This window comes from Lissotriton vulgaris, chromosome 7 (assembly GCF_964263255.1).
Source record: "Lissotriton vulgaris chromosome 7, aLisVul1.2, whole genome shotgun sequence".
NCBI lineage: Eukaryota > Metazoa > Chordata > Amphibia > Caudata > Salamandridae > Lissotriton > Lissotriton vulgaris.
Window position 1 is genome coordinate 1030164178 of NC_141695.1, and position 15266 is coordinate 1030179443.

General features: G+C 44.7%; 1 protein-coding gene across 1 annotated transcript in view; it reads left to right on the forward strand.

The window, feature by feature from the left end:
• The window catches only part of LOC147702880 (electrogenic sodium bicarbonate cotransporter 1-like), a 386862-nt gene that overhangs the window by 240496 nt on the left and 131100 nt on the right, over window positions 1-15266 (forward strand). The window contains exons 10-11 of the mRNA XM_086931461.1: window positions 657-790; window positions 2638-2909. Of these exons, the coding sequence (XP_086787587.1) occupies window positions 657-790; window positions 2638-2909 (406 nt within the window). The remainder of the gene's footprint in view (window positions 1-656; window positions 791-2637; window positions 2910-15266) is intronic.

Here is a 15266-nt window from a genome sequence, read left to right on the forward strand (position 1 = left end):
GGTGTTAATATAAAATCAGGGCCTTCGGTGGTCATATCACTGAAAATACAAGATTTTAAAAAGAATTTATTGTCTACGGGTGCTCATGGAAGACAATTTGTATGGACTGGAATCTAGATAATGCTAAAGTGATTCTGGTACTTTAATGATCTCTGCTGATCGTTTTCTATCAAGAAAGTTAAATAGAGGCAGTTGCCAGAAACATTTAAAAAAGAAAATCCCTCAGCAGAAAGCAATTCTGGTATTTTACTGACCTCTACTTGTCGTTTTCTATCAAGACAGGTAAATAGAGGCAGTTGAAGAAGCAGAAAGCAATTCTGGTATTTTACTGACCTCTATAGGTCGTTTTCTATCAAAGCAGTTAAATATAGGCAGTTGAACAGAAAAAAAAGTCCCTAGCAGACAAGTCCTAGGGCTGATCTCCCAAGCCCACTAAGTACATACACATATAAGTATATACTAAAGTATATACAAAAGGTCTCGAGTGCTCGAACTAAAGAGATCGAAACATTTTATACAGGATAACATTGTCACATTTTAAATCAAATTCCCCATGGATCAGTCCTTCACTGTAGATTTTAATACACCAAAACATGTCTATGTCTGACCAATCAATCAGTTTTAAAATACTGTCTGTAATATTTGTATTGTTTCAGGGCGTGCTGGAGAGCTTCCTGGGCACCGCTATTGCCGGAGCAATCTTTTGCCTGTTTTCTGGACAGCCCCTCACCATCTTGAGCAGCACCGGCCCTGTGCTGGTGTTTGAAAGGATTCTATATAGTTTTAGTGTGTAAGTAATCTTGAAGCCAACTATTGCAGTGTGGCCTGTGTGTTTTAGAGAACGAGTGCATCATTTAAAACTGTTTGGGGAATTCAGTTTTTCAGAATTAGAAAACAAAACAAAATCGTCAGTCAAACGCAGATGAAGAGGCAGGACAAATAAAGTTGTATTAATTCTGATAGAGGAATTTAAAAAAAAGAGTCACTTTGAGGCCTCTATCAGTTGCTTGCCTGGATGTTTTTCTCTTCCATTCACGCATGACAGAAGATATCTCTATTCTTTATACTTTGCTTTATTAAATACAGTGTGGATATTGGTTAATGCAACAGTATGAAGATAAAAGACTTTTGCAAACACAACATTTGCAAACACAACACAATAAAATATAGCATGAAAACTCATGTATAGCAACACCAGTGTCACAGCAACAGTGTTGTGGGCCATATTGCAAGCAAGGAAAATGGGCTTCCGCATCCCCAGGATTGGTAGTAAAAAACTGCAACAGTTGTGGTGTAGAGGGTCTTTTTACACACTTATGACCTGGTGCCACAGGAGCTGCTGCACAATTGATAGCTTCGAACGTGATCAATAGATAAGTTAAAAAGGCATCAACTAAGCAATATAATACCCAAGCAACTTAAGTGTAGAAATTGAAAGAAAGTGAAAAAATGGCATGTTCGATGAAGTGCAAAGCTTATTATAAGTCACAGCAAAAAGAGTTACATGTTTGCGTACTTCACCACTTATTAATCAGTGTGGACTCCTTGTTTTTCAAACTATATGTCACTCTTCCTATAGATGGCTTGTTGATACCATCCTTCAACCAGGCATATGCTTGGCAATAATTAGGCTTTTTGAGATTCATGCAGTGAAGTCTTCTCTATTTATACAAGCTTTGATCATTCACAATCAATTCTACATCCCTTTCCTTGGCTACACCTGTAGTCTATGTATCAAAACAAAACAAATGAACTCCCAATCCCTAAATATGTTACAAATGGACACGCGATAGGCAAAAAACATATATATATTTATTGGAAGTAAAGAATGGCAAAAAACCCTCAGATTGGAAACCCCACAGAACTCACCACACGCAACTCTAGCAGGGCAACAAATAATGAATCACTGTAACCACAAACCATGTAATGCCCAAAATGGTAAACACAACAAACAGGACAATGAAGGAACTCATCAGTATCTGGTCAGCATCCAAACACACACACAAGAGATATATTTCATCAGCAAATAGAACAATATTCAGGTACTGGGATCCATAAGCAATTGCCAATTTTTGTAAACCTTTATTCTGGTGAAATAAAGACCATATTTGCTATTCGAAGCTCTAATTACACAAGACCCTGGCCAGTTGCACCACTTTTACTCATGATTATATGATATGTGAGTGGCATGACATAACGTGATCGAAACAGAATCTCTAAATATATTACAAGGCACTTATGCTCCTTGTTATTATCCAGGTAGAAACAACATTCAGTCTGTTAGTCATAGGAAGAAGATTTGATAAGGTTTGTACATTTCGGGTAAAGAAGTGGAGGTGTTAAGGTTCATGTATAGTAGTCACAGTTAAGGTAACAAACTGCATGACGTCTGACCAGACATCTTTTAGACAGAAACATCAGTATACTGTAAGTGCGTGTATATAATACAAAGATTTTACGAAACAGGTGTCAGACAGGGCATGATATTTGTCTATCACGAAAAATCCAAGATGAATATTTATCTTAAATTTGGTGAACAGACAAGATCATAACTCTGATAAGTTAAATGTGTCAGCCTGTATAGTGCAATTTGCTTGCATGTGATATGTATCTTAATTCTATTCCTTTTTTCCCCAGCGACTACGAACTGCATTATTTGGAGTTTCGGCTCTGGATCGGGCTTTGGGTGGCCTTCTACTGTATCATTTTAGTTGCAACCGAAGCCAGTTACCTGGTGCAGTATTTTACCCGTTTTACAGAAGAAGGCTTCTGTGCTCTGATAAGCTGCATATTCATCTATGACGCCTGTAAGAAGATGGTGGCACTTACAGACAGTTTCCCCATAAACTGGGCTTACAGCATTAATAATGTGACAGTCTACAGCTGTGGATGCTTTTCTTCCAGTGCAGGTAAACATGTTTACTTCTGAACATGTATGCAAATGAGTACTTTTTAATTGTGTCAACAGAGGCCTGTGAGAACAAAAACTGTTACCAGATAAAAGTGGTGATTTTTCTCAATAGCCTTACTTATGGATCCTAGAGAGGTGATACATTTAAGAATAATATGTCTGACATTTAATTTTAAAAAAATCTAAACATTAAAATAAAAGATATAATGCTATGTAATGTAGATTGTTCCCGGAATATCAATGGCTCTATTAATATCAATGATAAAGAAGATTATTTCCTTAGGATTAGTCCATTAATGATTCTTTTCGGACCATTCAATGTTAGTCTTCCAGATGTGTACTGCTTCTCGAGCCACCAGTAATGCTCCATCTGTATGCTGCTATGTTTTTTTATGAAAAGAGAATAGAATTCTATTCTACTTGCTCTGGTTCTTGCTTGGCGGCCACTACAAAGTTTATGAATGTGGATTTTCATTAGTAGTTGCCTGATATAAAAAATAGAGAGACCTACAGAAACGCAACATATGTCAGGCATAATCTGAATCTTAAAACTGAACTCTGAATTGTAAAAGATGTTCCAGATTCCTTCTAGCCTCTCATTGTTTACTGTAGCATCATATTGTCTGTGAGCTTGATTAAAAAAATGAAACTTTATTGTAATATAAATTTTGTCCTGTAGGGGCTTGATTTAGATTTTGGTAGATGGGTTAGTTACTCCATATACATACATGATAGCTATCCCGTCCATCATGTTTTAAGTGCATTATATCATATGGCGCTTTAAATACGGTGGACGGGATATCCATCACTTTAGTGTTGGACTATGCCAGTGCTTAATTTGAGCCCTGGTTGCCGATTGGGGCCACTGGGTCTCACGCGTGAGGACCAACACATATTTTTCCTCATCAGATATTTCCAAAAGCAAGATACGGGAGAAGACACTCACTGGAAAGAAAGAGGAAGAGAAATACGGAAAAAAAAGTTACCAGGGGAGAAAGCAGGGACCTGAAAGCGAGAAAAAGGAGCACAGGGTGTCTGGTAGTGGATTAAAGAGGCAAAAGGTGTATTAAGGACTATGCAGCCTTGGAATTTGTGGTGCTGACATTTAATAGCGCCAGCTATGATCACTTTGGGCACCGACACTCATTATTTTACAAATTAAGCACTGGGACTACCCGTCCTCCAAACTTTAAATCAGGCCCCAGGTTTTGACAGCAGGAGCCCTCTTTGGGAAGAGTTGCTGATTCTAAGGAGTTGTCACATTACCAATCACGTATGCACACAAAAATGGAAAAGGTGTACCTTTTCACGCTAAATTGCATTTGCACTTTGTCATTTTTACTTTATTTTTTCATTGAGAAAAGCTTTTTTCACATGAAGAAACCATGCTATGTCCCATTAATTAGAGGCCAAACATTTCCCTGTCGTACCATGAAAGCTGATTTACCCCTACCCTTGACAGACATAATCTACTACCATTTTCAAGGTGGAAACTACATGAAATATGTGAATAACCACAAACCTGAGAGTCTCTGGGAGTTCACCAAGTTTTATGGGGCCCACCCTAGCATGTCCATAAATCCCACCTTAAGAGCAGATTAACTCATACAGAAAATACACCACACTTGCACAATTTTAGTGCGAGAAAATATCATTTTCTCACTCTGTGAATCCGGAACCGGATTTCCCTCTCGTAAATTCTTGTATTTGCACACCTAAGTTTCACTTAAGTTCTCAAATACTTCGAGAATCAGCCCTAATGGCAGTATGTTTTTTTTACTATTTCAAAGAGGAGTGTGTCTGAGAGAAATAGGAGTCATGACTATAAAGTGTGTAGACAGAAGTAACTTCTTGAGGTTCCCAGGAGGAGGGTTTTCTCATAAAGTGTAAGGCATACTATTTCTCTAGCACAGCACTTTTTAAATGCCCTGGCCCTTACACGCTGTAAAGATTTGTAATGTGTGGGGGGCGAGAGGTGTTGACACTTTAGGACGCGGTTGTCCGTTAGTCTTGCTGTCAGATTCTGCCCTTTTTCGATTCATTCTCTTTCTCTTCAGCATTGACAGGGTATTTCTGATTGGTTCACTTATAACAAACACTAACCCAATCAAACAGCCTCCCCACTGAACAGTAGGGAGTGTAGGGCTGTCTTTCAAAAATGCAGGGTAACATTGGAATCGATAGTTCTGATTACAGATTTAAGTACTGTCAAACATGAATTATATGCGGCACAATCCACAAAGTTGTTTTCAGGTATAAATTTGGCGTACACGGCAAACAGCTTACACATATGTGTAGTGTCAGCGCTCTAGCCGCGCCAGCGTGCGTGTGACATAACACGCGCAGGGCTAGAGCGCGCAAGTGTGCGCATGCGCGAATGGCGGTTCGCGCTTCAGCAGAGCGAGTCGGAGCGCGATTGCAGTAAGATGCCCGGCGCTCTTCCCGTAGTGTAATTAATTAATAAATATATCTTGCCACCTATACCCCGCAGCCTGAGTAGTTATTGGGGGAAGCCTGGGACTCCACAGTGGCGATGAGGAGTGGGATCTTTCCCCACAAAGAAAAAAAGAACAACAGTGGAGAGAAGGAAGAACCCGGGACGCGCCAACCAATACCACCCACCTGCAGAAGAAGGGGGAAGGCGAAAAGCCGCCGCAGGAAGCACGGGAAGAGGGCGGCAGAGGCGCAGAGACCCAAACAAGCACACCACGTGGCCAGGAGTCAAGTGACACAGCAACCTGCACAGAAGCACAGTAGGAAGACTGCAGTGTCCTTACCAAGGCCCTGGCGGAAAGGGGAGCCCACGTGGAAGGGGGAAGAGGAGAACCCAGTCCCAACACGTCGCAAGCAGAGAGCGCCAGGGCACCGGGCAGCCCCAGGAATCGGGGAGGAAACAACAGCGCGCCCGGCAGCCCCAGGAATCAGGAGGGCGAGCCAGAAAGACAAGCCAGAATGAGTAACCAGGCGTCATCACTCACGGCGCCGATCCCGTTTCTACCCAAGCCGGGTGAACCCCAAATGAAATGGGAAGACTGGAGGGAATACTTCAAGAACTACCTTGAAGCCCTAGAAGACGAATCCGGAGATGGATTCACCGGCGCGAGAAGGAAACGAATACTTCTGCACAACCTGGGAACGGAAGGAATAAGGGTGTTCATGAACATAGCGACGACGCCTCGACAAGCAGCCGATGCAGACGTCTTCAAGCAAGCTCTAGAAGACCTAGACGCTCACCACCGCTCAGCGGTATGTGTTTCCATTGATCGGTTCACCTTTCAACAGAGGAAACAAGGAGAAGGAGAATCGATTGACGACTACGTAGCAGCTCTGAAAAGACTAGCAGTCATGTGCAAGTACGGGGCGCTGGAAGAAGAGTTATCAGAGACCAAATTGTGATGCACACCACCAATAAGAATGTACAAGACAAGCTGTGGGCTCACGGTGAGGCAACGCTAAAGGAAGTAATTGCGATGGTGAAGAAAGCCGAACTCTCAAAGCGATGTGCTGAAGCCGTAAAAAGAGAGAATGCGCAAAGAATCATGGTCAACAAAGTAGATGACGCTGAGCCATCGCGAAGACACCAGATAGCGCCCGGAGACAGCAGAGGAACTAACAAATGGGCGGGAAGACCCGGACAAGCGGGGAAGCAGTCCTCGTACACCAAGTCCACGTGCTACAGATGTGGGAGCGCAAACCACGCAGCCCAAGACAAACGCTGCCCAGCTTTTCGCGCAAAGTGCATGTTCTGCGGCCTGATAGGCCATTACGAGAAAGTGTGTCGAAGGAAAGAGAAAAGATCAGTAGTAAAATACATAGAGCATCCGCAACCTGAAGAAGGAGCTGACGAGGAATCAGATGAAGATGACAGAGTGCTGTGTATTGAGGAGCAAGTGCTAGGCATAGACACCAAGCGCTCCGACAAACCGCAGGCAGACATGTTAATAGGGGAGTGAAGATCAGAATCGCGATTGACTCAGGATCCCCGTACACCATAGTTCAGAGGTCAGTATGGGAAGAGGAATTCAAACCCAGCCTGGGTCCCAAGCTAGAACCACCCGACATACGACCAGTGTCATACACGAGCAACCCGATCCCTATGGGAGGGTACCGGAGCCTGAAGTTCGAATTCAGAGGGAGGACAGCAACATGCAAGTTGTACGTGGCAGAGAAAGGCCCCTCAGTTCTAGGATGGAGAGACCAAGGAGACCTCAAAATTAAACTGCATCCTGGGGGCAAAGAACAAGTACTCCTGATGGACATAGAAAGCTGGCCAGACCTGGAGAGAGTGAGAAGAGAATTCCCCAAGGTCTTTGGAGGCAAAGTAGGGAAGCTGGAGAAATTCATGCACAAGATCATACTCAAAGAAGACTCCCGGCCAGTGTCCCACAAAGTCCGAAATGTTCCCATAGCAGTGAGGGAAGCGGTGCAACGAGAACTGCGCCGGCTGAAAGAACAAGAAATCATTGAGCCCATAGATAGCTCAGAGTGGTTGGCCCCCTTGGTGGTCGCCAGGAAACCCAATGGCAAAGTGTGCCTGTGGACCTGCGCGAGTTGAACAAATGCTTGGTAGTAGAGAAATTTCCGCTCCCCAGAATCGAAGAAATGTTGGCAAAAACCAGAGGTGTGAAGTGGTTCTCCACGGTAGACCTCACGTCAGCATACCATCAAGGTGACCTACAGCCGTCAAGCAGGAAACGGACATCCTTCATCACACCATATGGATGCAATCAGTTCCACAGGATGCCGTTCGGGCTGCCGTCCGCCGCAGCGGTGTTCCAAAAACTCATGCACGGCCTGTTCAAAGACGTCGAAGGCATCCAGTACTTTCAGGATGACATCCTAATAATGGGGAAGGACCGTAAGGACCATGACAACAAATTGAACAAGGTGCTAGGCGTACTGCAGGAGAAAGGACTGACGGCAGAGTGGGAGAAGTGCAGATTTGGGATGACATCTGTCACCTATCTGGGGCACGAGATAAGCGGACAAGGGATCACTCCCAAGAGGGAGAATGTGAAAGCAATCTGCGAGGCCAGAGCCCCAACCAACAAGGACGAGGTACGGTCATTCCTTGGAATGGCCGAGTACTACAGCAAATTCGTCCAGCACTTTGCCATGAAAACGCACAAGTTGAGGCAACTTATAAGAGACAAAACAACGTTCCAGTGGGACGACGAGGCTCAGGGAGAGTTTGAGGAACTGAAAGGAAACATTAGCCAGGCCGTGCCCTTACACGGACATGATCCCGCAGGTAATACCATTCTCACCACTGATGCCAGTGAAAAGGGTTTGGGTGCGGTCCTTGCACAAGAGAGAGATGACAACACCATGGAAATACTCAGCTTTGCGTCCAGAGCGTTGTCTCACACCGAACAGAAATTCAGCGTGATAGAGGAAGAGATGCTGGCTGTCACGTGGGCCATGGGGAAGTTCCGGCAGTTCCTAAGGGGTACGAGGTTTCGCTTACAGACTGACCACAAGCCCTTAGTTAAAGTGCTCACCTCAAGTGGACATGCCTCAGCTACCCCGTGGATAGCAAAGATGACTCCTAAACTCCTAGAATACACGTACGATGTGGAATACATCCCGGGGACACGCAACAAAGTGGCAGACTACCTTAGCAGGGCCTCAGCCATGGAGGAAGCGCCCACACCTGTAGCGGAGAACGAGGAAATGGTAGCGGTGATGGAAGACACAGAAAGAGCCATCAACATACAAGAGTGGGAACAAGCATACGAGGAGGATGAGAACTTGGAAGTGGTTAAGAAGAACCTCGTCAAAGGATGGCCGGAAAAGAAAAGATTAAAAGAGGTGCCTAGGAAACTGTATGAAGTGCGGGAGGAATTATCCATGATTGATTCAGGAATCTTCCTGTATCGCGGTGACAAGATGGTGCCGCCAGAAAAGCTGGTCCCAACCCTGCTGAACCTACTACATGAAGGTCACCTTGGCATTGTGAAGACCAAGTCAAGGGTGAAACAGATGTACTGGTAGCCAGGAATGGACATCCAAATTGAGAGACATGTAAGGGACTGCGACCAGTGCCAGGGGGCAGACAAAGTACTCAAACCATTGAGACCAGTTTAAGGAAGATTTGAACAACCCCGTAATCCCTGGGAGGAAATTGCGGTTGACATCCTAGGACCGATATTGGTCGGCCAAGGGACAGCTAAATACTTGTGTGTCTTAGTTGACAAGTACTCCAAATGGCCGGAAGTGCATGTGCAGGAGGAGATGGACTCTGAAGTGGTAATCGAATTTCTCACCTCAGTGTTCCTAAGGGAAGGCATCCAGAGGACGATATTGACAGACAATGGCCTGCAATTTACATCAGAAAGGTGGCAACAATAAACGGAGAGGAACGGGATCAAATCCAAACACACCTCGGTGTACCATCCAGCAAGCAATGGACAGGTGGAGAGATTTAACTGAGTCCTCATGGGGTCCATTCAAGCGGCCATCATGCAAGGCAAGGACTGGGAAGCAGAAATTCAAAGGATGATGTGGGCGTACAGGATCACCCCACCTCAACAGGGTATAGTCCCTTCCAGATCCTAAGGGACAGGCATCCGTTCACGAAAGAAAATGTGGTATGGAGAGAAAAGACCATCAACAGTAAATGGCGCCGGCCGTGGTCCAGCACAATTTGAGAAGGCCCAGAAAGTGTACACGGAACATTACAACAAGAGAAGAAAGGTAAAAGATTTGGTTCTGGAGAAGGGGGAGTGGGTGAGAGTCAAGCAGGCAGTACTGAGGAAGAAGGGAGAGAGCAAATGCAGCCCACCCCTACAAGTGGAAGAAGTGTACAGCAGAGCAGCACTTCTCAGCGATGGAAAAGTGTGGTCCCAGGATCGCATGGTGAAGATTAATAAAATCGTGCAGTGGCCTGATGAGGAAGGAAATAGCACTCATGTTCAGAGACAGGAAAGAGAAGCAGAAGAAAGAGCGTTAGATGGCGAAAGCCATGGAGAAGAAGATGTGTGCATAGAGACTGAAGTTCTAATGGGACCGAGTGTGAGGGAGGCATCAGCCAACAAAGAAGCCACGCCCAGGAGAAATGAACATGGTCAGGGGAGAGAAAAGGTGGGGAGCCCGGTGACCGAGGGTGTCCACGAAGCCTCCACTCCGGTAAGGCGCACACGTGCTGAAGGGTGATAGTCAGGCCTGCACACCTTAGAGACTTTGAGTGAGAGAACTTTGGACATTGAACTTTAATATTACCGTTGTGTAAAAGGAGGAGATATGTAGTGTCAGCGCTCAGGGCTAGAGCGCGCAAGTGTGCGCATGCACGAACAGCGGTTCGCGCTTCAGCAGAGCGAGTCGGAGCGTGATTGCAGTAAGGCACCCGGCGCTCTTCCCATAGTGTAATCAATTAATAAATATATCTTGCCACCTATACCCCGCAGCCTGAGTAGTTATTGGGGGAAGCCATGGACTCCACAGTATGAAACTAGGAGTACATCTCTTTCAAAGGTGGAAATGGGGAAGGAACACCCCGAAAATGCTGGGGTGTAGGTGAAGAGAGGATTGACATTAGTGAAAAAGCTAATATTTCCTAGGTTGCACTGGAATGAGAAAGTGCAGTGGGCGGGGGGAGAAGGTGAGATCTGAGGGCTAACGATTGCTCAAGGTCTATTAATGCTCTTCGGGTGCAGAGTGACTACAAGAGGTGAATGAAAGGTGTCACTTTCTGCAAACGGGTTATTTACACTATGGTAACTGGCAACGTCGGCTTACCTTTTTATTTAGAATCCTACAGAATGATGTGTTACATGGTTTCATAACAGTACATATGTCAACAGATATAACTAGTGTCTTCGGGCGCAGGTAGTAAAAAAAGATGATCTAGCAGTGTCAACAGGTGACAAAGGGTTCAGGTGAAGATGTAAATTTATGATATATTTACACGGCTCTCACGTTCATATAACTTTTATTCAGAAAAACACTTATTCCCATGAGTATATGAAAACTGCATGAGTTGCCCATACAGGCATGCTTTAAATGAGAAAAAATAAGTGATGGTACTCACCCAAATAAGGTGTGAAGTTTTGGTAGGAGCAGGGGGTGGGCTTAAGTGTAGCAATCTAATGGGCTCGAGATCGAAAGTTGGTAAACTGAGCAACATTAACATCTGTCATTTACAGTGCTTAGATGAGGATGAAAAGTGAATTTAATTTAATTAGAGGTGATATGTTCACAACATTATGTAAAAGTGTACATGATTATCTGTCCAATTATAAACCAACTTCTGCCAAATGATTGCAGTAATAATCTCACCTTTGTCGCTCTCCTCTCTTGCTTTTGCCTGACTTATTCTTCTGCAGTCTCTCTCATTTTTATTTTTTTAATTTACTAAACTACAGTTTGTAATTCTGCCACAAGGTGGCGTATATCAACCATACAGTGCAAAGTTTGCTTTTAATCTTTGTTAATCGGGCCAGCTGCTTGTGAGACAAGTATAAAGTGTCCCTATCCTTTAATGTAAGTGTGGTGTGATGTTGCCAGGGCATAAGTCCTAAAAAAAGAAGTGGGGGGACGCTGACGTCACAACAGGAAGTGACGTCACAAAAGGTGGCTTGCACCATCAGACTAATTGCCTCCCCTCGCTCACCCCTTAGATGCGATTGCATCAGAGAAGCCAGCGCGATAGCAGCGTTCTGCATGAACTCTGATCTCGCCCCAGAGAGGCCAAAGAGTGAATGTGTGACTCCATTTGCTCCAGTTATCAAGCTCCTGGTAAAATAAGTGGGGGAACGCCATCCACCCGCATGGTACCCCGACTCGAGCCCTGGATGTTGCCCTCTGCCAACCTCCGCCTCAAATTAAGTACTGTCCCTCCCTCCAAGAGTTGCTAGTACAGGTGAAAGCAGGTGAATGGTTAGTTAAAGACTGGGGACAATAGCAACTGCTTTGGCAGTGTCAATCTGAACAGTGTGCAGACTGCAGTGGTCATGTGTAATGTACATACGAGGGAAATGAGGACAGTGGCATGACAGTAATTCTTTAGATGCTAGGAGAAATGTCGAAGCTGGCATGCTGGAGTATACTTCCCTCAGAAGGGCAATGAGAGGATGGGGTCTGGCGGCTAGAGCGGCCGACTTTGGAGCTGGGAAACCAAGGGTCGAGCCTCGGGGTCGCATCCTGGTATTTTGGGCAAATCACGTAATCTCCTCGTGTCTACCAAAGAAAAAAACAAGCATTTGCATGGCCAATAGGTCTCGCCTTCGGACGATATAAGTATTTAGTTATGCAGCACAATATCCTTACTACAACAACATTAACTGTTGCATAGCTAAACACTTCTAAGGTCCCAAAGGTGAGACCTACTGGCTATGCCAATGCTTGTTTGTTTTGAGAATCTGGTCATCCTGTCGTGCGGGCTACTTTACTTTCTAGCTTCACTGCCATCAGAATGCGGCAGAACAAGTCAAATCAGGCAAATGGGACAAATTGAGAGCGCTGCGAAGTGGCTCTTGTTCACAAGACAGCGCTATAAAAAAAAGTAACAATTAATGTAGACACGTTGGTCATCGCAGCAAAAGGCCGGTAAGAGGGTTTTTGTGATCCAATTATCATCACAAATGCTGCCCGTTCACGCTCTCGTTGTAACCAAACATGATTCAAGAACTGAACACCGCACCTGAGACATTTCTTGAACCGCTTCTGCCATTTTCCTGGGCATGCTGGGGTGAAAATGAGCTTGCTTTTCATCTTCTGGTATACACCGCCTTTTAGAGGCACAACAATACTCCTACATTTCTTTACAAAGGCCTGTTCACACCTTTCCCAAGTGGGAGAAAAAAAGAATTTGTTTTTTTTGTTTGGTTGCTGGAGTTTACTAGAATCTTGCACCGAATGATGACCCATTATCAGACACTGGGTGCAAACTAAATTCCCTTGGACCAGGGAAATCTCCTTCAATGAAATGGAAAGGGGCAGTTTGAGGGGTAAACCTGAGGGGCGGTTTTGGGACCTCTTTATAATGAACCTGCTGCCCCCGGGAGGAATGGACAGACAACACCAAATATTTGTCAAAAGGCAACGGACAGAAGACATTTTGCCCAAATAACGGACTATTTGCGTAAATGACGGACAGCTGGTCACTCTATGAAAGTCTTGATGCGCACTTCCCTGCACCACACAAAGCAGAGGAACGATAACTCCAAAGGTGTTTCTTACTTTTGTAGCATTAGCGGCACATTGCACTTCAACTTCACATATTTAAAGCTAAAGCGCGGTGTGCCGCGTACAGTACAAAACTATATAAATAGCAAAGAAATGTGGGTGGCCACCATGTTTAAAGTTAAAGCTGACGTGCAATGCCGTCAATGATCTAAAGGCAGCCGCCCACCTTCCTTTTCTATTTGCCTACTTTTGTAGCATTTACGCCACGCCGCGCTTTCGCTTTAACCATTTGAAACTAAATCGTGGTGTGCTGCAAATGCTACAAAAGTGAATAAATCATATCAGAAGCTGAAGAAGAGGGAGGGGAAGCAGGGAGGGGGTACTGAGAGCACAGAGAGAGAGGGGGTGGAGGAGCATGACTTAATGAGCCATTACAAAAGCCAGATGGCCTGTGCACGTTCACGCGCGCGTGACCGCACGCTGGTGGCCGGCAAAAGGCTTTGGTAGCACTTTTAAAAGCCATTTTCTAAATGTCTCGCAGACCAGCGCATGCACTGGCTCTAGCAAGTCCTAACAAGCATTTACAATGCAATGGTTTCGCCTTTGTTAAAGTTTGAGCTTTTGGTATTGCTTTTGACAAATGGTCTTTTCTAACTTCTTTGAATTATGTGTAAAACGTTGATGTGTTTTACTTTACACAGAAATATGGATACATTTATAATGCAATTAGTTGCAGATGCACAGTGAATTAGAATACACGTTATTTCATAAAGCATGTTAGCATGTTAGTGAAGCCAGGAGTGTGAGAGAAGACAGGAGAGAGAGGGCAAGAAGGAGAGAGTGTAAGATAAAGAGAGAGGGCAAGAGGGAGAGAGATGGAGACTGAGTGCAAGAGAAGAAGTGATAGATATAGAAGTTAAGGAGAGCAGGAGTAAGAAGGAAGAAGGAAGAGAGGTCAAAAGGAAGAGAGGGCAGGAGAGAGAGGGAGGGCAGGAAGGAAAAGAGGGAGAAAGGAGAGGGCGGGCAAGAAGGAGTGGGAGGGCAGGAGGGAAGGTAGGAGTGTGTGAGAGAGGGCAGAAAGGAGAGGGTGGCAGGTAGGAGAGGGAGGGCAGGAAGGAGAAGGAGGGCTAGAGGAGGAGAGGACAGGAAGGAGAGAGAACAAGAGAGAGATGGAGGACAAGACTCTATCTCCTCTCCAATCCCAGACAGGCAGGGCGGTGATTTAACCAAAGACCAACCACTCTGCACATGGCACAACGCCAAACCATGTGGCGTTGTCTCGGTGATGGAAGGACTTCACATCCCACGTCAGAGCAGGTACTGGCTGAAAGAAAGTGCAATCAGTAAATATATCCTGAGGGTGCACCTCTGGGAGGACCAGGCAAGAGCCAGAAGCATGAGAGGTTTGGTGACATCCAGCCATACCTCTTTCAGAGACTCCAGTCTCTTGAGAAATATTGTCTTTTCTTTCTAGACAGGCACCTTCACTCTAAAAATATAGTAACAGACTGCAAAATCCTGGAGGCAGAGAGAAGGGTAAAGGAGCTTTGCTCCAAACACATAAAAATAGCTGCATGTAGCCAATGCATCTTATTTATTCAATTATTTATTTATGGCGGTCCCTTTAAACAAAGCCATATCCCATCTTTGTAGCGACTAGTGAGCTGCGACATTTCAGTGCGCTACAAAATATCACAAATAACCTATATTATACTCCTTTTTACTTTGCTTGCAGACATTTTGTTTTTAAAATAGTGTTATTGTACTTTTGAATACCTTTCTTAAAATATTGCGATTTTCATTAATTTTATCATAGTGATGTCTAAATTGGATGAACAGCATTTCACGTATTTTTCTTTTTAAATGAAAAAAATCCTGCCACCTTAAGCAAATGGACAACGAGGCTTGAACGTGAAGTTGACCTCGCCCCCCCCTCCAAACACACACACACACACACAATTAAAAGCACCGTCCAGCATGGTGAACACACACGCCCCAATGACTTTGGACAACTCGCATTCCCAAAGAGGGTGTGTCCCATGCTCCTGTCAGAACCGGACTGAAAACAATAAACAAGCATTGGTAAAGATGTTCCCGCAGCCCCACACTGGGACACCTTGAGTCTGGACTGGCTCTTTAACTCGTGCTGCTTTGCATGCAAGGACTCTGGAGCCCAGGCGGGCAATGTTTACAGTCAACATACATGTGTCAATAGTGTTACATTCAGTTG